This window comes from Juglans microcarpa x Juglans regia, chromosome 1D (genome assembly GCF_004785595.1).
Source record: "Juglans microcarpa x Juglans regia isolate MS1-56 chromosome 1D, Jm3101_v1.0, whole genome shotgun sequence".
Taxonomy (NCBI): Eukaryota; Viridiplantae; Streptophyta; class Magnoliopsida; order Fagales; family Juglandaceae; genus Juglans; species Juglans microcarpa x Juglans regia.
This window is the reverse complement of record NC_054594.1, coordinates 49,193,650-49,218,183: the sequence shown is the minus strand read 5'-3', so window position 1 is coordinate 49,218,183 and position 24,534 is coordinate 49,193,650. Positions and strand designations below refer to the sequence as shown.

Below are 24,534 nucleotides of genomic sequence, written 5' to 3'. Positions count from 1 at the left end.
AACATTGAGAATGTTGAGTTCCATCTTGTAGGAACATCAATACAAAAGCTCTTCTTGGATGTTATGCCTGCATTCTTTGTAGCGGCTTTGAATTTCTCCAATCTAGCAGGAAAAGATCTCACAGCCATTCTCACTCGTGCAACCGAGTTATCAACATCTCTCAAGCCATCAGACACAATTATATTCAAAATATGTGTAGTACATCTAACATGCAAACAATCACCACCCATGATTGTCTTATTTGTCTCTCTAAGATAGGTTTTAAGATATCCTAATGCAATATCGTTAGATGAGGCATTATCAACTATAACCGTCGAAACACATGTCAACCCCCACTCATCTATTACGGCCTCTAAGGCCTTCCCTATTGTCTCACCCTTATGATTGAAAATTAGATAAAACTTCACAATTTTCTTATGTAGTGTCCAATCACAATCAATAAAATGCACAACCAAATATATGTAATTATAATTTTGGACGGATGTCCAAGTATCGGTAGTGAGGCTTACAACTTGACCCGCCAATTGGCCCCTCAACAAATCCTTCTTCTTTTGGTAATGTTTTTTTAATATATTTTGCCACAGTATGGCGAAAATGAATATTAAATCTAGGTTCTAAGCAACTAGAATATTCTTGAAACTCGCTCCCTTCCAAAAACTGAAAATGTAGGTCGTCCATGATAACCATACGAGCTAACCTTCTTCTACATTCATCAGGGTCATATTTAGTATACCCCTTCAACGTAGAACCCTCACTACTCTTATCTACCATTTTCTTAAGTCCAATCTCTAGTCTATATTGACTCATCTTTTGTAATGATCTCAATATTGGACTCTTCTTATATTGTTCTTCTAAGTGCACATTTAACTCTGATGTATCATGTTTCCTATAGTGACATCCATAGAGTTTACCATAATAGTTACACTTTGCTTGGAGGTTATTGAGGTCACTACCCTTTAATTTAGTAAAATGAGACATATGGAAACACATTTTTTGCTTTGTGTAGGCTTCGAGGTAGGACAATTGTCACTAGGGTTAGTGTTGAGTGTAGGGTTAGGTGTTGGGGTAGGCCCGATAGGGGTAGGACAACTAGCACTAAAATCTGAGAGAGTAGAGGAAGACATTCTCCAAAACAATCAACAAATATGAAATTAAAACAAAAACATGCCACTAACATCAACAATCAACACATATGAATCAACAATCAAAACATGCCACTAACCTTTTCATTATTATAATTTGTTAAATTGTTTTATAAAATAAGCATGCACAATCAAATTTCAACATGCCACTAACATTTTCATTATTATAATTTGCTTTATAAAATAAGCATGCAAAATTAAAATAAACATCATATAATAAGCATTCACAAATAACACAATCAACTCTGAATTTTTATAATGTGTTTTCTTTATTTCTATATGCATCACAATATGATATAAATGTTATTTTTATATCATTTGCACATAGTGTGACACTGTGATGTGAGAGAAACAGAGAAGGGGAGGGGTTGGGAGTCGCGGGAGGGCGGTGGGGTTTAATTAACCCAGACGAAACGACGTTGTTTTGTCCATAGGGTTTTTTTAATATATATAGATCTTTATAAGGGAGGCTAGGCCCCCTTTGGCCCTCGCCTCCGTTGGAGGCCTCAAATGCCGGCAGGACCATCCGCCCCCGCAGATGCGGCATAGAGGCTCGCCCCGCCCATGCGGAGGTGGGGCAGCTGGGTGCGGGGCTCCGTTGCCCACCCCTAGTTATTTTGGTAAATGGCTAAGAGGCATTAGTCTAGCCAAAGTTAAAGTAAAAATTTAGCTAAAATTAGATGTTTTGCCTAAAGTCAAAGTCATTTAAGTATAATCCCACATTGGACTAGGTAACTATTAGCCAAAATAATAATATATATTATTTTTTTAATTGATTTTTCATATTTTACAATTATACTAACCATATGTTAATTAATAATTTAACCTTTAATTAATTTATTGTTTCCCAACTATTTGTTTTTTTTTTCCACCTAATTATCCAACACTGACCACATCTACAATTTTTGTGAGGAATGTTTGTCTTCTAATAGCAATTCATACACGTTCGTCGTTCATCATGTCCAATAATGTGAATGCATATACATTCCTATCTAGTACGTACGCATTCCTAACTTAAGAAATATATATATCTTAATTCATCATGAGCTCCATCATAAAAAAATCTGTCATTCATCCTCTTCCAGCCATACACATTCCTACCCAGTACATACACATTCCTCTTTTTGCCATCCATCTACAAGTCTGCCATGCAAACCACATTAATTTATTTTGTAAGGAATATTAGTAAAAACCTTGCTTGTGCAATGACTATAGCAGACCAAGCACATGTAGCACACCATACACAAAATCTGCTTGTGAGGAATGCTATAATAAAACTCTACTTTGATCAAAATGGTGCAAATAGTATAAGAAAAAAAAAAATCTGCTTGTGAGGAATTTTAGTTTGTATAAGATAACTCCACTTTGTGGGGAATGCTTGTGAGGAATGCTATCAGATAACTCCACTTTGATTAAAATGCTTGTGAGGATGTACAACAATCGACTTAAACTGAAGTCCTTGGATTCATCATCTGCACATGCATACCTAGGTCTAGGATTCAAGCTTTGGGGAGTAGTTCTATCATAATTAAAAGTGGGGTTGACAAAGAGCACAGTCCTGACCCTTGGAGGAAGTTTCTGGCACATGCAATCTGTACATATACGGATTTTGGAATAGTAGGGCTCCTGAGTATGGTGTCAAAACTTACGGTGGATTTTCAACTACTTGATAGAGTGAACCCCCTGGATTTAACTGAGTTATGGGAATAACACTACTTGCAGTGGAATTCATTAGACCTTATAGAAACCTCAAAATACTTGATACTTTTATGTGTTAGATTAGTAGTATGATAGAAGTGTTGATAAATAAATAGATTCTTTTAGAAAAAATTGTCATTCTGGGACCCATGGCACTTCATTATTAGAATGGACGTTACAGGCTTTATTGGCTCCTCAACCCACCCTCTCATTTTTCTTTTGGCCATATAATAATGTTATCACTTGCAATCCCAATTCTTCCAACCCCTTCAATCATGGCACATTGAATTTCAATCAATTTGATTAGGAGCCACAACAAATCTTACAAATAGCAAATGACACTATCTGTTATGTTGCTTTCAAACGATAGGCTTGTTAACTTAAAATATCTTCCCACTGTGCGTTGCCCTCACTGCACCATAACAAGCACTAATCCAACAACAAAAGTTATCACAGATAAATTGAAATCTACAAATCACAAAATTATACTACGAATGGATGTTGTTGTATTCCTTGAAAAGGTGGCTTGTATATCACAGAAAGGAAAGATACCATAGAAGAGCACTTTTCAAAGAGTTAGTAGAAAAATGAAAAACTAAAAAAGAAAAAAAAAAACCCTCTTTCTTTTCCTAAGCAAATACAATTTTTCCTTTGTCCTAGAGTATAGGACGAGAAGACATTTTCTCTCGAGGTGAAATTCTAGATTATACACTACCTTATTACACCAGTGATCAGGCTTTTAGGAAAAGCAGGACCCAAAAGAAATCATACCACATGATATAGTGATTGTAGAGGTTAGTGCCAAAACAAATCAAAGTGAGGAATGCTATAGGATAACTCAACTTTCAATGGAACTTTAGTGATTGTAGAGGTTAGTGCCTATTTCTTGTAGTGCCTGTCTAAACCATTTTTACTGGGTTTTATTGAGCAAAAAATTAACCATTTCATGAAACTAACTAAACCTATTTCTTTTAGTGCATGTCTAAACCATTTTAGGAAACTAACTAACATGAACCAAAAAAATTTTAATGTTGAGCAAGCAGGGGACTGAAGCATACGGGCCTTTTGTTTGAACTCAGGGCTATAAATGAACTAGTATGTTCGACAACCCGCTTGGTACTCGTTCGGTTAAACTCGAATCGAACTCAACTCATAAAAAAAAAAAAAAAAACTCGTTTGTGAAATTGATACCCGCTCGATTTGTAAATGAATCATACCTGATAAAACTCAACTCAACTCGACTCGACTCGGCTAAGACTGGTTAAAGCCTGCTCGTTTATGCTCGAGTTAACTCGTTAGCTCGACTCGATTAAAACTCATTCATATATTGATAAATATATACATACACATATGTATATATACATATATATACATATGTATTAGCTAATAATATAAGCATACTACTTTTATAATTAAATATATAATATGTAATCTAATTACTTATGTCTATATAGTGAATATATTTCATAGGTATATTTTATAATTTGTATAATAATTAGTCGATAAAATTTAATAATTTCATATACTAGTATGTGATAACCATATATGAAATAGATATATGCTATCATATTAAGTGTATGTATTAATAATATATGTAGGCATATAATATATTATTATTTTAGATAAATATCAACTAGTTAGATATTAATTATTTATAATTTTTTTAATTTATTAATTATTAAATCTTATTAAAAAAAACAATTCGAGCTCGAACTCGAGTTGAGAGTTAAGTTTATCGAGTCGAGCTCAAACAAAAAAAAAAAAAAAAAAAAAATCTTGAGCTCGAGCTCAAACTCGAGCTCGAGTATTTTGAGTCGAGCTGAGCTCAGCAAGAGAAAGACCAGCTCGACTCGACTCGATTACAACCCTATTTGAACAAAATGTGTGGGCATGCCTCTTCAACTTCTAATAGGTAATGAGAGAGCAGTTGCTTATTTTTTGACTTATGTATAGTCTTGCCAAATGCCACACGCAGAATAATGTTGTTACAAGAACTTCTTTGTGAAATAAAAAGTGGAAAAAAATACATTTCTCACAAGCATTCTTCACGAGCATAAAAATACTAGCAGATGCAGATGCTTATGAAATACAAAATGCACAGAGCAAATAAGCAACAACTTGACCATACAACCAAAACCAAACATGATGTAGACCACCACTGATCAAGCCAAAGCCAAACAATAAAAATACAAATTGAAACAAACAAGACAAATGGAGGATTATATTACCTTCGGTGAAGCACACTAGAAACCCTAATAGAGGTAGTCTAGGGCCAGTTTCCACAGTCAATTTTCTGTTGTAAATCGATTGCTCATTTCCCACGTTCCTTAGCTAAGCCTAGATTCTCAACTTCGACAACCCTGGGACAACGAAAGCAGTAAGGGAACTGGAAAACAAAATGAAAAAAATGAGAGAATGGGAGAGAGGGAGTGTCGGGCCAATCTAGAGGGAAGAGAAAAAGAAAGAGAAAGAGAAAGAGAAAGGAAGAGAGAAACAAGGAGAAAAAAAAATGAAGGGGTGCTCGGCGATGGAGAAATGGAGAAAAAGTGAAAAGGAATTTGGGGGTAGCAGATTCACGAGGGAAATGCTTTGTTTCAGTTGGACGAGATGTTAGTTTAGAATAAAATATTGATTTGGCTATCTACAGTGTCACGAAAAAGATGAATATATGTTTGGATATACTATAGCTGAAATGTTGAACTCTCACATTTTACTTGGTCCAACGCAAAGGATTTAAAGAGCACAAAAGGCATATTTTGGCTTTTGAGGAGTTATGCCTAGGCCAATATGAATGCTCTAAGTGCAATGAGGAACATTAAAACTATAAAAAATAATAAACTTATCTCAAATGGATGATCATTGTAATACCTCATTTTGATAAGGGTAGATAGTGCATAGAATCTCGCATTGCTTAGAAATGAGAAGTTATTATTATTTATATTATTTTAATGGAGCTCCAATTATACTATTGATTAGTCCTTTTAAAGTTTAGATCATGTGATTTAGGTCTTACATTAAGGCATTACAATAATGGTATAAAATTAAAATAACTTTTTTTTTATTAGAAAACACAATTGATTTGAGTAATGATACACACAATACATTTCATTATAATATTATAAGATGATGATATTATTGTAAAATCATGTTACTTTTATAAGGTGTTTTATCAAAATATTTCTCATTTAACATATTGTTGTAAAATGTGTTGTGAAAAATATTGTGTAAATCATTTTGCTTGATTTTTAAGAGATTCTTTAGAACTGAGTTTATTAGGATGACCCATTGACGTACAAAGTTGGGGGGTGAGGTTATTTCAGGTCGATAAACATAACATCAGATGTTGACCATTTTAAAACCAAAAATTCCATAGAGCTGTAATTAAGATGTGACGGATGCTTTGTTTGTTTGTTTGTTTGTTTTTAATCAATGGGCATATAAGCATTTTCCGATTAAGATTGGCGGTGCTAAAGTTGCCGAGGGTAGGGTTGGAGCTCTCTCACTGTGTGTCATTATCTGAACAAGTATTCGTTAACAAATAAAACTCCTTGATTAACTTTAAAAAAGAAGAAATAAAGGGAATTGGTCAAATGTCATCCTTGGGACTGTCCGTCAAAGTAGATGGACTCGGGGGACCAGGCATCTCCTGTCCGTTTCACTTAACACGACCATTGACCCTTTTGTTGATTTGAGATTACCTAGTCTGTACTGACAAAACAAAAGATTTCGTAATTAAATGCTGCTTTTGCAAACGAGAATTTAAATGTAAAGGAACAACCTAGGATTAGGATAGGTGAGCAACCAACGGTGTAACAGTAACTGTAGCATGGATCGAAGAATGGTTAGCCTCATGTTAAGAAGGCTACCCCACAGGCAGCCACCACCCACGCCCTGCGCCCTCTTGCTGCTTAGTTAAAGCACAAATCAAATCAAACCAAACCAAACCCTCTTTTCTGTTTTTTCTTTGGAGTTTATGATTAGAACAAGATTTGTTTCTTTCTTTTTGGTTATGGACTTTGAAATGGGTGGGTCCCATTTGAAAATGATAGCCGTTGTGAGGAGCGGTTTGGGCAATAAAAGACCCCACCCCCACCCCCTGGAAACACACGACACGAGTCGACTCGACTCGACTGTATTCTTCCCATGAACCTCTCATTCAATAAAATATATCATCATTTCTTTATAAGAAGAAAACTAGCCGTTAGGCCTTGTTAGAAGCAGAACCTGTGAACCTCATTGCTCCTCACCTGACACTTCTGTCTAGGGTTTTTTCTCTCTCTCTCTCTCCAATACAAGATTCCCTCTCTCTGTCTCTCTCTCTCTCTGGTGACTCTTCACGTGCACCCTCACAGTAACTACCACCCCCTTAGCTTTCTCTCACTACAAAACCCTCTCCCAACTCGGATTGTTCCTGTTTTACTCATGCCTGCATAATACAAACTCCTGTATCCTCCTACTTTCTTTGCTTTTTACGAATACCATTTTCCGATTCTCGAACTTCTTATGGAAAGTGGGGCAGATTGGCACTGCATTTCAGATAAGAAGAAAGAAAAGTGGAAGGTTGAAGAGAGAGTTCCTTCACTTTATTTGTTGGGGTTTTTGAAAGAACTTCTCTGCACCCAGTTTTTCTTGCTTCTTCCGCTTCTGATAAGTCTCACTAAGCCTGTCTCAAGCCAAGTTTGGGATGGTGTGATTGTGACGGCGGCTGACTATCAAGCACTTCAAGCGTTCAAACATGAGTTAGACGATCCGAGAGGGTTCTTGAGGAGCTGGAATGATAGTGGTTATGGAGCTTGTTCGGGAGGTTGGGAGGGAATTAAGTGTGCTCAAGGACAGGTCATTGTAATCCAGCTTCCATGGAGAGGATTGGGTGGCCGAATCTCTGAAAAGATCGGCCAACTTCAAGCGCTTCGAAAGCTTAGCCTCCATGACAATGTTATTGCAGGGTCAATCCCTTCGGCACTGGGCTTTATCCCAAATCTCAGAGGAGTTCAGCTATTCAAAAATCGGCTTTCAGGTTCAATCCCTCCTTCATTAGGCTCATGTCCTTTGCTTCAGACCCTTGATCTTAGTAACAATTTGCTCACTGATATAATCCCAGCTACTCTTGCAAACTCTACCAAGCTTTATAGGCTCAATCTTAGCTTCAATTCCTTCTCAGGTTCTATCCCCGTCAGCCTCACTCGCTCGCCTTCTCTCAATTTCCTTGCTCTCCAACACAATAATCTCTCTGGCTCTATCCCAGACTCCTGGGGTGGGGCACTAAAAAATAACCACTTTCAACTTAGGTCCTTAGAACTTGATCATAACTTCTTCTCTGGAAGCATTCCTGCTTCTTTTAGCGCGTTAAGTGAGCTTGAAGAGATGTCTCTTAGTAATAACCGGATCGGTGGAGCAATCCCAGCTGAAATGGGAAGGCTGTCTAGGCTAAGAACACTGGATTTATCTAATAATGCCCTAAATGGAAGCTTTCCTTCTAGCTTCGTTAATCTATCCTCTCTTGTTCTTTTGAATCTAGAGAGCAACAACCTTGACACCCAAATTCCAGAAGATCTTGACAGATTGCATAACCTTTCTGTTCTAAACTTGAGGAGAAATCAATTCAGGGGTAACATTCCCTCAACTATAGGCAACATTTCCACGCTTATACAACTTGATTTATCACAGAATAATCTTAGCGGAGAAATCCCAGCTTCCCTTTCGGAGCTACGAAATCTCAAGTCTTTCAACGTTTCCTACAATAATCTCTCCGGTACCGTGCCCATTCCTCTCTCTCAAAAGTTTAATGCAAGCTCTTTTGTGGGGAACATTCATCTATGTGGATTTAGTGGATCCAATCCATGTCCCTCTCAAGTGCCTTCTCAAGGTGTTCCGGCTCCATCTCCTGAGACATCAAAGCCCCGTGGCCGCAAACTAAGTACTAAAGACATCATTCTCATAGCAGCGGGAACCCTCCTCATAGTTCTGCTCGTTCTATGTTGCATACTGCTCTGTTGTTTGATAAGGAAAAGGACTGCATCAAAAGCAAAGGATGGTCAGACCACAGGAAGGGCTGCCGTGACCGAAAAAGGGGTCCCGCCGGTTGGGGTGAAGTCGAAGCGAGCGGAGAGGCTGGAGGAAAACTAGTCCATTTTGACGGGCCAATGGTTTTTACAGCTGATGATCTTTTATGCGCAACTGCAGAGATAATGGGAAGAGTACATATGGAACTGTCTATAAAGCTACATTGGAGGATGGGAACCAAGTTGCTGTGAAGAGGTTGCGAGAGAAAATAACTAAAAACCAGAGGGAATTCGAGGCCGAGGTTGGTGTGCTGGGAAAAATCCGACACCCAAATCTTTTGGCTCTCAGGGCTTTTTACTTGGGACCCAAAGGAGAGAAGCTACTTGTTTTTGATTACATGCCTAGAGGGAGTCTCGCAACATACCTTCATGGTGAGTGTCAAGTGAGCTTCGGCATGTAATTTGTCTACTAGTTTTGATTTGCTTACTACGTTAAAATGAGCAACCAATAAATTGTTCCCATTTTGTTGCAGCTCGCGGGCCCGACACACCCATTGATTGGCCAACAAGGATGAAAATAGCGCAGGGCATGACGCGCGGCCTGTTCTACCTTCACACCCACGAGAACATTATACACGGAAACCTTACATCCAGCAATGTCCTGCTTGATGAGCACAACAACGCTAAAATTGCAGACTTCGGCCTCTCTCGGCTTATGACAGCTGCTGCCAATTCTAACGTGATTGCTACTGCTGGAGCGTTAGGCTATCGAGCACCCGAGCTTTCAAAGCTCAAGAAAGCCAACACGAAAACTGATGTATACAGTCTCGGGGTTATAATACTGGAACTCCTGACCGGAAAGTCTCCTGGCGAGGCAATGAATGGTGTGGATTTGCCTCAGTGGGTTGCCTCTATCGTGAAAGAGGAGTGGACAAATGAAGTATTTGATTTAGAGTTGATGAGGGATGCATCTACGATCGGCGATGAGTTGCTAAACACATTAAAATTGGCTTTGCATTGTGTTGATCCTTCACCGTCAGCTCGCCCAGAGGTTCAGCAGGTTCTCCAGCAACTGGAAGAGATTAGACCAGAGACAGTTGCCGCTGCTGCTGGTTCTAGTGCTGATGGAGCTGGAGTCCCTTCAACAAGTGATTAGAGGAGGGGGGGGGGGGGGGGGGGCTCATTATAAGAATGGTAGTTTTATTTAGTCCACGATTCTTTCATTCTTGAACATTACTTTTTTTTTAGTTTATTGCATTAGCGTCTGTAAATATACGTTTTTTTTTATATTTATTGGATGGAGGGAGGTCTATTTCGAGTTACCAATCAGAACATAATTGTAGTTGAAGAAGCCTTGGCAATTGACTGTATGTCCAGCACCTTTTGAATCAGCTCGTCCCTAGCAAAAAAGAAGCTTCAAGCATTGGGCCAGTTAATTTTTGAAAAAAAAAAAGAGATCATAAAGAAATTTCAAACTTGTAGAGATGAAACACAACTTGTAGAGACGAAACTTGGTTGAATAATCCAACTTCTCAACATACATGAACTACAGAAGAAAGTAGAGGGAAGTTTGAAAAACAACAGACGAATATTTTTAGCTTCCATCTTTCGCATACCCACTTGTTTCTTCAGCAAGCTTCTCCCACACGTTTGCCATTTTCTCTGCATATCCTGCCTGTTAAGATGCAAAAATAATCATCATGAATCAGACCAGAGCAGCATTACTCTCATCCAGGACAACATATTGCCAATGTAAAAAGAATGTACCTGATTCACAACAAACCCTCTCAACATGCTCATGAAGTCATCATGCCTCTCCTTGTCAAGTCTTTCAAGCTCACTCCTGTTATTTTCCTACATATCATCGCCAATAGTCGATTCAAGATTGACATAATCTCTCCATGGTAAGAATAATATAAATCTCGAATGAAAATATTCTTCCGCAAATTTCAAATCATTGCAAATCTATGTACTATAATATAATTTTTAAAGCCACATCATCAACTAGCCCACTGTATCATTATTAACTACTAATTAGTGCTATAAAGTAACACCTTTTCGTTTGTGTTATTCATTTGTAATATATTATTACATAAAAAAAATTATATATATCTGTTAAATTACTAATTTTATTTAAACCTATATGAACATCAATAGCAAATTCCAAATAGAAGACTTACTTCTCTCGAGTCACGTTATCCATTCTTATGTTACTTGTTCATATATTAGGAAATTTAAGTTCAAAGTAATTTAAAAGCTCATATTATTTTCCCCATAAAAAAATATTATCCAATCTAGAATCTTAAAGGTCTGAAACGCTTCTACTTCTTATATAGCTTGTTTTCTTTCTTTATATTTACTTTGCCATGATTAGCAATCGAAAAAAGCCACATTCACATGACCAGCTACAAGAAAAATGAAAGCAACAGAGCATAACCATAACGTAGTTGCTTTACCAAACAAGCCAAACAAGTTTAGGTGACATAAGCTTATAAAAAAAATCACCTCAAAACTAATTGAATTATGCGTAAGCGAAAGGCAGAATATATATTGCCACCAGTTAACCGTTCAAGTCATAACTCTTCAACATGCAGACACACCCACAATTGAATAACTTCTAGCCCACTAAAATGAGTCCGAAATATAAAACATCTAGCCAGCTGGAGTTTAAACAGAAAAATCATTTTAGTTTGAGCTCTGTTCAATATTGCAAAAGATAAATCTGCACATGATGTGAAATTTGACATTTGACGAATGTGGAATCTGCTTGAGTATCTAAAACGACTCTTTCCAAATTCATATGGATAACTAAGAGTCCATTGTACTCTTATCATTCTGGTTTAGAAGTTCATCCTTAAAAGTGAAGTTTCAGGCTCAAATTTTTGGCAAGCTAGTGTCTTAACTTTTGATACAAAGGTTTACTAGCAACATACTGATCTCTATGACTTAATAGTTATCATGTGAAATCTCAAACATTCCTCATATACAAATTAAGGTATTGTTTGGATTCAAAAAGCACCTTAACTCATCTCATCTAATCATTACAACTTTTCCAAATTTTCAAACAAAATACAATAAATAATTCAACTTTTTCAAATCCTAAAACAAAAATAATATTAAAAAAAATAATATTCTAACAATATTTTATTCAACTTTCATCTCATCTCAACTCACTATCCAAACCTTTCTTTCCCTCTCCAGCCTTTGAGCTTTGCAACGCAAAGTTAACGTATGACCAAACTTGATGCACATTTTTATTTTATTTTATTTTATAAGTAATCAATAATATATTAATAAAGATAGGCAAAGCCCATGTATACAAGACTTTTTTTTTTTTATTAGCACCGGGTGTCCGAGAACAACGTCCCGACTAATCCCGGGGACATTTCTTTTAATAATTTATGAACAAACTTGACAGATAAACACGTCACATGACAATTGATTTTATTATATTCCAAACTTAGCATGATTCTGATCATTAATGTGTGCGTATTCCACCATACATAGAGAGTGATAACCTTTTGACTACATGAAATTCAGAATTTCATCAGTTAAGCTTGAACCAAAACCACCAAATCAGCTATTGGATCAACATTTTTTTTAACAAGTATAGTTATCTACAACGGGATCATATCAAGCCACAACTGAAAATATCAATGAGCTGACTTCAAAAGGTAATGTGAGCCAATTGTGCCTTCGCACAAATCAAGAAGGAAGGCATTACCTTAATTTGTTCGTATTCTCTCTCTGCACAAGTTTTAGCCTCTTCAGTGACTCTAATAGATTCTTTTAACTCTTCTATTTTGCGCATCCTGGACCTGTCCCCACCAAATATTTTTGATGAAGCAGCTTCAAGCTTCTCAATCCTTGCATGCAAGGTAGCTAATTCGGATGAAAGAGTCTGAACTGTTAGTAAAGCACTTGATCGGTCAGAGAATGCATTACCGACAGCTAAAAATATCCCAAGATAATCATGGAGTTTATCCTGCAATATTGATGGAACATTATGGTAAGTGAAGCAGTGAGAGATTGACAGTGGACCAGAAATATTCTCTCAGTTTCGTTACAACTATTTGGCAGTTAAAGAAAGTTTTCTAGTAGTGCTGCGGAGACAGTTTTCAAGAAAGTTCCCATCATCAGTTTTCACCAAATTTCAACTTATAGCAAAAGCTTTTGTTAATTACCAAATGTTTTACTGTCTGTGCGTTTAACTCCCGGTACAATCTACTTGCTTTAACTGCAGCAGTAGCCACATTTTTCATGTCAGCAGCTCGTGCATTTTGAGACTCAAACAAGATTTCCTCCGTCTCGAACTTGGTCAGCTTGACAAAAGCCAAGCCTAATTCCCCCATTGTCTCTCCAATGTCTTGCTGAGCTTTTACAAGTGATTCAGCCTGCGAAACAATCATTTGTACAAAAAAATCACGACCAAAACAAGTAACCCGTCAAAGTAAGAACACCATTAAATAACCCAATAATTGGCCGTAGAAGTCGCTGTGAAATTGTTCATTACATCAACGCCGTTTGTCAGCACAAATTGCATTAAAAACATTAGAAATCACTTTGTTTGATCGCATTTCATTTACTCTAAACTTCTTTCTGTAAAAGGCTTTCTCCACCACAAGCTTGGGAGGGTATATAAATAACATTGGAGTGTAACCCTTTCTTTAAAAGAAATAAAATACTCTCATTGTCGCATTCCAAACGGCGTAGCATATTTTCACCATCAATCCCTTTCTAGAACACACAATGCAAAATTCCATCTCTCACAAAACCTACAAATCAAACAGTTCCAAGACCCAAAAATCTTACAATGACTATGTATATGATTATAAAGCACATAAACAAGAACCTGTAAAGACATATTGCTAAGTTGCTGCTCAAACTCCGCCAACCTCTCCTTCCTCTCCAAGAACTCCTTATCCTCCTCCACCACCAGCGGCTTCACGCCGCCCCAATCAGTTGCCACCGACTGTCTCAACTCCTTAAACAACCTCAGCAAGTCCCTACCGCCCTTTGCATTCACATCCATCCCCTCCTCGCCCAGCAACTGCCTGGGCAACCTCGCCGCCCCGTCGAGCACCCTCGACGCCACGTCAATGCTCTTTGCCAGTGGCAATTTCCCCTTCACCTCCAGAAACACCCTCAACTCCTCGCTCCGCCGAATCACCGGGTGCGCCGCCAAGCTCCGCAGGTACTTTTCCAATGATGCCCTTCTCTGCTCCAAGAACTCCTGCTTTGCCATCACCTGGCTCTCGACGACGCTCTTGTCGGGCCTCAGTGGAATAAAGAACCCTCGGTACGACTCCGATAACCGGTCTGAGAGCGTGACCACGTCCTTGAACCGCCTCCGGACGCTGAACTCGGATCCGGGTCCGCCGAACTCGAGCAGGTTGGTCCTGGTCGTGATCAAGTACGTGTAAAACGTGGTTCCACCCGGGACCAAGGAATTAGATAATTCTTGCTCCTTTTGGGGATCCGAGATCGAGATGTAGAGGTAATCGGAGCTTCGAGGGTTGGAATTCGAAGAGAGTTGGGGGGTTTCGTGGCCGTTGGATGAGGAATCAAAGGAGGTGAAGATGGCTTCGGCATAGGACGGCGGGTCGAGGAAGGCGTTTAAAGAAGAGTTAGGGTTATGGCGATCGATGAACGAAGACGATGAGGAAGAGAGCAGCGGGTCATGGTGATCGGGTACTGTGCCACTGGCTGAAGATCGGCCGTTGGATGGCTCGTCGAGAACTAGAGACTCCATTTCTTCCCGGGATTCGTGCAGGTCGTCAGCTTCTTCGTTGCCCATCATTTCTTAACACGAATTTGATGAAACTTTTAATTTTTTACCGAGAAACAAACAGGAGGAGAAGGAGAAGACGATGGAGGAGGAGGCGACGACGACGAAGAAAGGGGATGGGCCTTTTGGGTTGTGGGGGGGTTGGAGGGAAGTGTACTTTCGGGATTGTATTGTACGGCAAGCGAGTGAACGAGTTCGGTGAGTGGTGGAAACTCGGTTGAGTCAGCTCTTGCGTTAGGTTGCGAGCTGAATCTAGTTGGGCTTTTTTTATACATGGAGGTGGTGTGCATTTATTTTGTCCAGAACCGCTGTTTCTGACTGTAGTTTTACGGGCCAACCTATGTTCATGTATCCTGGGATGGGTCGGTCAGTACTCACGAGTCATGTTAATGGGCTGAGCTAGCCCAACCTAATAATGTCTCAATGGCCTGGGCCTACTTGCCAACGCGCATTGGATTTTGGACCAACCTTTCTTTTCTTCTTCTTTCTTTCTTTTTTTTTTTCCTTATTTTTTTATTTTGGTTGAAAAATGGACCGACCTTTCTTGATGTAGGATTATGCAGGTTATAATAATAAACAACCCTATTAATTAATTAATATGGTAAAATGATTTGTTAAATATATTCCTTGCTTCAGTGAATCAGTACTATATATAGAGCCATTTCTAAGTTTGTTACCACTCGAACGCTAGATGTTGGATCTGTACTTCTTTTGGTTGGATGACTCTCTCTCTCTCTCTCTCTGTGGGCCAAAAGAAATTGATATTTATGAGGTTGGTGCATATTTCATCCAGATCCATAGAAAGTTCATATTAAAAGAATATATATATATATATATATATATATATATATATATCTTGATCCATTTACTAGAGGCTATCCTCTGAGTTTGCTAAAGTTATGATGTGACCTCAATTAAATTTGGCATAGTCAAGTTATTTTCCTACAATGTTAATTAGCTAAACCGATCTGTACGGTCTGTAAGTAGGGGAAGGTTTTTCATTTGTAAATAGTTCAAGATTTGTAACTACCTTAAGTCGGTTATCTTACACCGCCTTATTCGCAGTGTATATATATATACTGTACGAATGATTCATAACGAAATAAGAAGATGATGTCAGTTTTTATTCTCAATGAAATTTAACATGGTATCAGAGCAAAATCTCTAGAGTTTCTCGCTTTCGCTTCTCTAATGACAACTCCTTCCTCATTTTTAAATGGATGATGAAGAAAATCCAGGTTCATTGCTTGTATCCCAACCACTTCTTAGAGAGAATTACAAGACTTGGAGTAGGTCAATGCTAATGGCACTAACAGCTAAGAACAAGGTCGGCTTCATTGACAGTACTTGCATAAAACCCTCTTATGTGAATGCTCCTCTATTTTTTGCTTGGCAATGATGCAATACTATGGTTTTATCGTGGTTGTTAAATGTTGTATCTAAAGAAATTGTAACTAGTATTCTTTACTTAAATTCTGTTGAAGAGGTATGAATTGATCTTAGAGAGCGTTTTACGCAAAGTAACAGACTAAGGATTTTCCAATCAAAGAAGTTGATTACCTCTTTATCTCAAGATCAGATACTGTTAACGCCTATTATACAAAATTAAAGAGTTTTTTGGATGAATTAATGAGCTATAAGCCAATACCAAACTGTACATATGGTGCCTGGAGAATCTTGCTTGATTTTCAACAGCAAGAACATGTGATGCAGTTCTTGATGGGGTTGGATGAAAGTTTTTCTCAAGTTCAAGGCCAAATCTTGCTTCTTGATCCACTTCCACCTATAAATAAAGTTTTTTCTCTTGTACTTCAAGAAGAGAGGCAAAAGGAGAATTTTTCTACTGGATCTTTGACTATTGAGTCTGCTACAATGGTTGGTAAGGCAATTCCTAATAATTTTCGTAGTGGAAAGAATTCTATGCCCAAAAGAAATCGCCCAACTTGCACACATTGTGGAATTCATGGTCACATTGTAGATAAATGTTACAAGTTGCATGGATATCCTCTTGGTTTTTGGTTCAATAATACAAAAGGAGTTTCTACTTCGTTTGTGAATCATGCTTCTGATTTACCCGATCAGCCCACTAAACCTGAAATTGTACCTAAGCTTAATATTCCTCACCTTCCAATCCCTACAGAACAATGCCAGAAATTGCTTTCCTACTTGAATATTCATACCTTACCTGCACCTCAATCCTCTGCTCATCAAGTAGGTATTTTGAATACACCCACTTAGGACCACCTCTTTACTTCCAACTCAGGTATTCTTGGTAAATCTTTTGTCAATTGTTCCATTTCTTCTCATAATAATTTCAACAAATATGATTGTTCTTGGATAACTAACACTGGTGCAACTGACCATATGGTCAATTCTTTATCCTTTTTTACTTCTCTTCCTACCAAAGTTAATGCATCTGTTAAACTTCCAAATGGATCCAATATTTTTGTTACACATATTGGAAGTATTTGACTATCTAATACATTAACTTTGGATAATGTTCTATATGTTCCCGATTTTGCTGTCAATTTGATTTCAGTCAGCAAATTAATCTCTTCATTACATTGTTGTTTGATCTTTCTATCTGGTTTTTGTTTTATTCAGGACCTATTAAGCTAGAAGACAATTAGAGTAGGTAAAGAACAAAAGGGTCTTTATTACTTGCTCCAAATAGTTTCAAGATCAATTTCAAGTACCCCATCAGTTTCTTTTTCTACTACTGGTAATAACTATGTGAATACTCTTGTTTCATACATTGCTTCTCCCAATCTCAATTCATCTACTTTTGTGCCTTGTAGTTCATTTGATATTTGCCATTATAGTCTAAGATATGCTTTATCTTTTGTACTTCAGCTGTTACAAAATAATGTACCCCACATTACTTCTAAATCTAATCTTCTGTGTACTAATTGCCCTCTTGCAAAGCAATGCAGATTACCATTTCTATCAAGTCACATTCATACTAAATGTGCTTTTGATCTGATTCACTGCAATATTTGGGGACCATTTTCAATCCCTTTTCTTGATGGTTCTCGTTATTTCTTAACAATTGTAGACGATTACACTAGGTGTACTTGGGTCTATCTTATGTCTCATAAATCTCAAACAAGATCTTTGCTTCAAAATTTGTCTCTTTGACTCAAACAGAATACAATGCTACAATTAAATGTCTACATTTAGATAATGGTGTTGAATTCAATATGAGAGATTTTTTTTGTATCCAAAGGTGTCATTCACCAACTTAGTTGTGTTGAAACACCTCAGCAAAACTCCCATAGTTGAAAGAAAATATCAACATATCTTGAATGTAGCTCGAGCCTTAAGGTTTCGATCTTCACTTCCCTTTTGTTTCTGGGGAGAATGTGTTTTTGCTTCTATTTATCTAATAAACAGAATACCTAGTACTTCTTTAGGAGGAAAATCACCATATGAGATGTTATTTGGTATTCGTCTTTCTTATGATCATCTAAAAGTTTTTGGTTATCTCTGTTTTGCATCTATTCTCAAACATAATCGATCCAAGTTTGCATCCCGATCTCTTCCTTGCATCTTCCTAGGATATCCTCATAGGATTAAAGCTTACAAACTTATGAGTCTCACAAATAAGTCTGTGTTTGTTTCCAGAGATGTAGTTTTCCATGAGTCTATATTTATTTTCTCAACTTTATCTTCCAACTCTCCTACAGAATTTTCTGATTCTTTACCTATTCTACCCAAATAGATACTAGTTCTTTTGAATCCTCATCTATTTTTTCTCACTCACATCCTCCTATTAATACTACCCAAATAGATAATCCTCCTACCCAAACAGATAATCCTTCCTCTTCCTTTCTTAGAAGATCAACACGCATTAGGAAATAACCTAGTTAGGAAATAACCTAGTTACTTGCAAGAATTTCATTGCCAATTGGCATCCTCTTCTTCAGCCTCTTCATCCTCTGTTCAGAATACAGGTCATACTCAATTTCAACCAGGTCTTAAGTATCTTTGTTCTTCTTATCTATCTTATGACTATTTCTCTACATCTCATAAATCTTTTTCACTAGCATTGTTATCACATTTTGAGCCCAAATTTTTCCATGAAGCTGTTAAATATCCTCACTGGCGTGAGGCTATGGCAGCTGAGATTAAGGCTCTAGAGGAAAATCATACTTGGTTTGTCATTGATTTACCACCCAATAAAGTTCCTATAGGGTGTAAGTGGGTTTATAAGGTCAAGTACAAATAAGATGGTAGCTTGGAATGCTACAAAACTCGGTTAGTTGCAAAAGGATATACCCAAAATGAGGGCATTGACTAGTCTAAAATTTTTTCTCCTGTAGTTAAAACGGTGACAGTTTGGGTATTACTCTCATTAGCTGCAACTCATAATTGCTATTTAAATCAACTAGATGTAAACAATACTTTCCTATATGGTAATCTTCGCGAGCTGGATTTTCTTCAAAATTTGACTCTCGAGTTTGCAAGTTGCATAAGTCATTGTATGGTCTCAAGCAAGCCTCTAGACAGTGATTTTCTAAGTTTTCAACCACTTTGCTTTCACATGGGTTTATCCAGTCAAATGCAGATTATTCTCTATTTGTTAAACACACTAATTCAGATTTTATTGCTCTCTTAGTTTATGTAGATGACATAGTTTTGGTAAGTAACAATGTTGCTGCTATACATGAATTGACTTCATTTCTCAATATTTATTTCAAGTTAAAAGATCTTGGTCCTCTAAAATATTTTGTTAGACTTGAAGTTGCTAGGAGTTCCAAAGGTATTTCTGTTTGTCAGAGAAAATATGCTCTTGAGATACTTCCAGATTTCGGTTTGCTTGCAGTCAAACCAGTTAAATTTATCATGGAATAGAACTTGAAACTAAGTCATACTGAAAGAGGGTTATTATATGATTCAAGTGCTTATAGAAGGTTGATTGGGTGTTTATTGTATCTCACCATTACAAGACCATACCTCAATTATTCAGTACAGGTTTTAAGTCAATTTCTTGATCAACCTAGACAGCCCCACCTCGATGCTGCCGATAAAGTTTTGAGATATCTCAAGTCAGCACCAAGTCAAGCCATTTTTCTTTCCCACAACTTCCAGCTCAAATCTTAAAAGTGTTTTGTGATTATGATTGGGTTAGATGCCCTGATACTAGGAGGTATGTTACAAGTTTTTGTATTTTTCTTAGAGATGCTTTAGTTTCATGGAAATCAAAGAAACAAAGCACCGTGTCTTGCTCCTCAGCAGAAGCTGAATATAGATCCATGGCAGCAGCTACTTGTGAAATTTCTTCGCTTCTTCACTTGCTCACAGACTTTCATATTCTCCATCCACAAGCTACTCTACTTTTTTGTGATAGTCAAGTAGCTATCCACATAGCTACTAATCCAGTATACCATGAACGTACTAAGTATATAAAAGTAGATTGCCACCTTATTAGAGAGAAGATTCAAGCTAGCATTATACATACTCTACATGTTAAGTCTCATCACCAACTTGTTGACATTCTTACTAAACTTTTTGGCTATCTTCCTTTTAATAATCTTCTATCCAAGATGGGTGTTTACAATCTACACACTCCATCTTGAGAGGACTATTACAACTTCCAACTCAGCATAAGATTCTAGAAGTTCCTCATTTGTAAATAGTTCAAGATTTGTAACTACTTTAAGTTGGTTATCTTACACTGCCTTATTCACATTGTATATATATATTGTACGAATGATTCATAAAGAAATAAGAAGTTGAAATCAGTTTTTACTCTCAATGAAATTTAACAGTTGGAACTATTGGCCTCGGTACTTGTAGTTCTACTTCAGATCTATCTTGTTTTGACTTATTTTTGTATGGATCCTTTTAGAACTAGTTTGGATATTGAGATGAGATGAGAAATTTATGAATTATAATAAAATAGTTTACAAATAGCAGTAACATGGTTTGATTTTAGATGTTTTATAGTGTTTTGATAAATGAAAGAGACAAAATTAAATAAAAGAATTATAAAATTAAAATATTGTTAAAATATAATATTTTTAGAATTGGAAAAAGTTTAATTATTTTTTATTTTTTGTTTAAAAGTTTTAAACAATTATAATGATTAGTTAAAAAAATTAAAAATTAAAAATTAAAACAGTTTAATTAGATGATAAGATGTGTTTGGTACCTAATTAGTTAAGGTTCATGTGTTTGGGAAGTGAGATATTATGAAGTATTACGTGAATAGTAATAAAAAAATAATAAATAATTATAAATAGAATAAAAAGTAGATAAAATAATAATAATAAAATAATAAATCATAATAATATATGCTTTTTAGTGGCAACACGTACGCGGTACATGACGAGATAGTTACCAGTTGACAGTAAAACTTCACTGTCGCTGACTAGAATGATATGAAAAAAAAAATCTAGATCAAGCAAACGTGTCGAGACGGAACAGGTCACAGAGATATAGTCGTTGAGTTGTTTAATTCTTGTTGTTGCTTTCATTTCCGTTATATTACGACAAGTTGCCTTGTTGGTAGGTGTTGTTGGTGTTCCAAAGAACTTATAATTAGTTAGTTACTTTATTGAAAAAGATAAATGCTTCAAACTTTTTCAATTATGAATGAATTTAATTTATGTGCTGGACAAAGAACTAGAAAGAATCAAAGCATGTTTTGCATATTAGACAGCCGCTGCACAACTACCACTAGCAAGCTCAAAAGGAAAAATAAAATAAACAAACGAAAAATATGGTGGGTTGGGAACAATTATATATATATATATATATATATATATTTATATTGGAGAAAAAGAAGAACGAATGCATGCATATATTGCTACATACTACATGTTACCTCGTGAATCTTGGTATAAATTTGATTTTGACATTTCATGAAATACTGATCATTCATTCATGATCTATATACATATATGCAATTTATTAATTAATTCTGATCAGGCCTTAATTAAAAGCACATGATGAAGCCAGTTATCAAGAAAAGCAAATAATGAAAGCATCACTAGTATGACAACTCGAATGAGCTTTAGTTAATGGGTACGGGATCATGAGGTGGATTAATAGGTAGCTAGGGTAACTCATATTATATACACACATATGCTACAGAACAGTCCCGAATGCGTTAGTCCCTAAATACACCCGACATAATGATTTAAATTAAAAAAAGAATAAGTTAGTAACTTATTTGTCTAAGAAAAAAAAATATAAAATTAAAGAAAGATAAAGAATAATGATATACACACAATATATTACATAATACATTGCACAATAATGTTATAAAATAAAGGTATTTTTATAAAATGATATTATGTTTATAAGATATGTTACAAAAATACTCCACATTTAAAACATAATTATATAAAATATTATAAAAAAATATTATGTTTAAATCATTTTTCTTTCACAAAAGTCATGGGTGCTGCACTTTCGTTTTGGGTACGTAGTCTGAGCGTGTGAACTATACGATCCCAATTATATATGGATATGACAGTTCAGAGCGCAGATAGAATCATAGATTTTAATTTTATACAAGTAATTAATATTAATTCGCACCCACCCATAACAACCAATGAAAATGAGAACCCAAGAAAACAAGAACTTAAACAGCCCAATTAATAAAGCAACGCAACATGAAAGAAGAAAATTCGTTATTGAAAGACAACGCGTGCGCTAATGCCAAAACAGCAAATAGAAAAGAAAATATTGAAGATGTAAATAGAGATAGAAATATATAGATTTACGTGGTTCAGTATAAGATTTACGTTTATAGATTGTTTGGAGGGTAAATAAATTATAATAAAAATATTTTACAATCTCTTATGATGATCTCTTATTTATTTTTATACAATTAAGATCGGAGATCTCTTTGCCTAGAGAATATAATATCTCTAAAACTCTCGTCATGAGATTAAAAAAGATGATCTCTCTATCCTCGATTTCCTCCCGAAGTCTTTCTTTCAAATCCTCTTTTATTGTGGCATTATTAATGATAGGTGAGAAAATTCAAGTTTATGTCACTTTCTTATTTTGTGTCGGACTTGTTTTCCTTCTTCAACTTTTTCTCTCTCTCTTTTTTTTTTTTTTTTTTTTTTTCGGTTTGTTCGTCTATTTTTTCTAACATCATGCCTTTTCTTTTTATCTTGTCTCCTTCCTCCATTTTTTCGCTTACCTCCTAATAATGACCAGTACCCTTTAATATTAGGTTGCCTGGTATATCTGAAATTGCTATTTTTTCCCTTCCAGACGCACCAGTAAATAATATAATTGGCAATTAGCTAGGAACTGGATCTATCTGCTCATGGGTCAATTTTTTCTTTGGAGTTATATCTTCAGTTATTTGCATTAATACTGAAATGACTTGTCATGTTTATGTACAATTAATTTTCTTCTCAAGATTCTCAAAAGTCATAACAAACTCACCCAACTTTGTTAATCGTGCATTTCATTCTTGTTCGCCTGTCTATTTGCTAACCATCTCTGATCTCACTCTATGATCTTTATCCCCGACATCCTCCAAAGGACCAAAAGGTTGACTGTTTTGCACTAAAATACATTTGCACTGTGGGGTTTGCCGCTATCACTCACTAATTGCATCACGTACGTAGCTATCCATTCTGGTAAACAACTAGAAGAAATTGACAACTAGGACGATTTATCATTCTTCCTTGTGCTTTAAGAATCAACATATTTTGGAAAATTTCACACTAATTGCTCTTTAATTAGGAACAAAATATATATGCATTCATATATATATATATATATCAAACAGTAAAGCACGTGAGATGGAAAATTGTGACCGAATCCCGTGCCCCCAAGTGTACCGATAAGTGTATTTTTTTTTTTTTAACATTTGTGTATTTATTTTTAAATACTTTTTTAAAAAAAAATACACAAATGTTAACAAATACACTTATCGGTACACTTTGGAGCATGGATTCGGGCAACCTATCATTTTTCATGCTAAATTTATTCTACACATGATCATGACCCATATGTACCAGTCATGTTAAGTGACAGGCTACCTATATATTCTAACTAATTATGGACTCCATCGATCTAATTTATCATGCACTTTAATTATCTGTTCTAACTGAATTGCAATAGAACGCTAATTAAGAACCCCCATCACATAATACATTTACGTTCTTCTATTAGATATTTATATATTTGCCTGCACCTAATAAAAGAGTAGTTAATTTTCCACTTTTTTTTTTTTTTGAAAGAAGACTTGATTTAGTCGGTGGTTATGGTCTACAGATTAAAGCGAAAACTAGTATAGTAATTAATCCAGCTCCGACGTAAGTAGCTGATCATGATCTGTACGTGCATGCGTACATCGGGCTAACCAAGCCGCGATCTGATCATGAGTACTACGTACCCTAAATTAACCCTTTTGGTCATGTCATTGTATATGCAATTAGGACATCCTCTAGAAATTAAGGCATTTGTATATGCAATTAGGACATCCTCTAGAAATTAAGGCATTGTTAAAAAGTATTATATATAATAGAATAAGAATATATATAAATTGAACATACGCCCGCTGTGGGACGTACTTATAAGTAGAACTTAAAAGTTGGTATTATTTAATTAAGGTCCGAAGTAGTACTCTTATAAATAAGTATTATTAATTAATTGGGTATCCTCTTCACAACAAATTAGGGCTGGGCTCCGACTCCGACAGAGTCGGAGTGCTCGTTTCCGACCTCCGACTCCGACAAGAGTCGGAGCCAAATTGGAGCTCCGACTCCGACTCCGATCGGAGGTCGGAGCTCCGACCTCCTATCGGAGCTCAACGTGCACTCGACGTGGCGCTCGAGCTGAACTCTTTCAGAGAGGTTCACTCGACTTCCGCTCGACATGTGCTCGACTTGCGCTCGACACCTCGCTCGAGCGTAAGTGTACAGTAAAA

At 36.3% G+C, this 24,534-nt stretch overlaps 2 protein-coding genes and 1 long non-coding RNA gene across 3 annotated transcripts; 1 reads left to right on the top strand and 2 right to left on the bottom strand.

The window, feature by feature from the left end:
• Positions 1–1,586: 1,586 nt before the first annotated feature.
• On the bottom strand, positions 1,587–5,462 carry LOC121240205. Its single transcript, XR_005935488.1, has 2 exons — positions 5,069–5,462; positions 1,587–2,285 (listed from the first exon to the last, which is right to left on the bottom strand). It is a non-coding gene; the product is annotated as an uncharacterized LOC121240205 (long non-coding RNA).
• Positions 5,463–6,967: 1,505 nt separating this feature from the next.
• LOC121255035 (probably inactive leucine-rich repeat receptor-like protein kinase IMK2) lies at positions 6,968–10,283 on the top strand. Its single transcript, XM_041155332.1, is given in 4 exon segments — positions 6,968–8,924; positions 8,927–9,026; positions 9,029–9,274; positions 9,376–10,283. Coding segments are annotated over 4 exon segments (2,550 nt in total). The 5' UTR covers positions 6,968–7,343; the 3' UTR covers positions 9,999–10,283.
• Positions 10,284–10,343: 60 nt separating this feature from the next.
• LOC121255043 (sorting nexin 2B-like) lies at positions 10,344–14,774 on the bottom strand. The gene is made up of 5 exons (XM_041155341.1): positions 13,695–14,774; positions 13,027–13,236; positions 12,567–12,827; positions 10,610–10,696; positions 10,344–10,517 (listed from the first exon to the last, which is right to left on the bottom strand). Exons 1-5 carry the CDS (start codon positions 14,640–14,642, stop codon positions 10,437–10,439), a joined length of 1,587 nt encoding a protein of 528 aa, XP_041011275.1. The 5' UTR covers positions 14,643–14,774; the 3' UTR covers positions 10,344–10,436.
• Positions 14,775–24,534: the final 9,760 nt, after the last annotated feature.

Excerpts from the sequence above, each read along its gene's own strand:
- LOC121255043 (XM_041155341.1), bottom strand. The coding sequence starts at position 14,642 with ATGATGGGCAACGAAGAAGCTGACGACCTGCACGAATCCCGGGAAGAA. Across the intron at positions 13,237-13,694 it reads TTAGCAATATGTCTTTACAG|GCTGAATCACTTGTAAAAGC; the intron begins GTTCTTGTTTAT and ends ATTGTTTCGCAG. Across the intron at positions 10,697-12,566 it reads GAGAATACGAACAAATTAAG|GAAAATAACAGGAGTGAGCT; the intron begins GTAATGCCTTCC and ends GATGATATGTAG.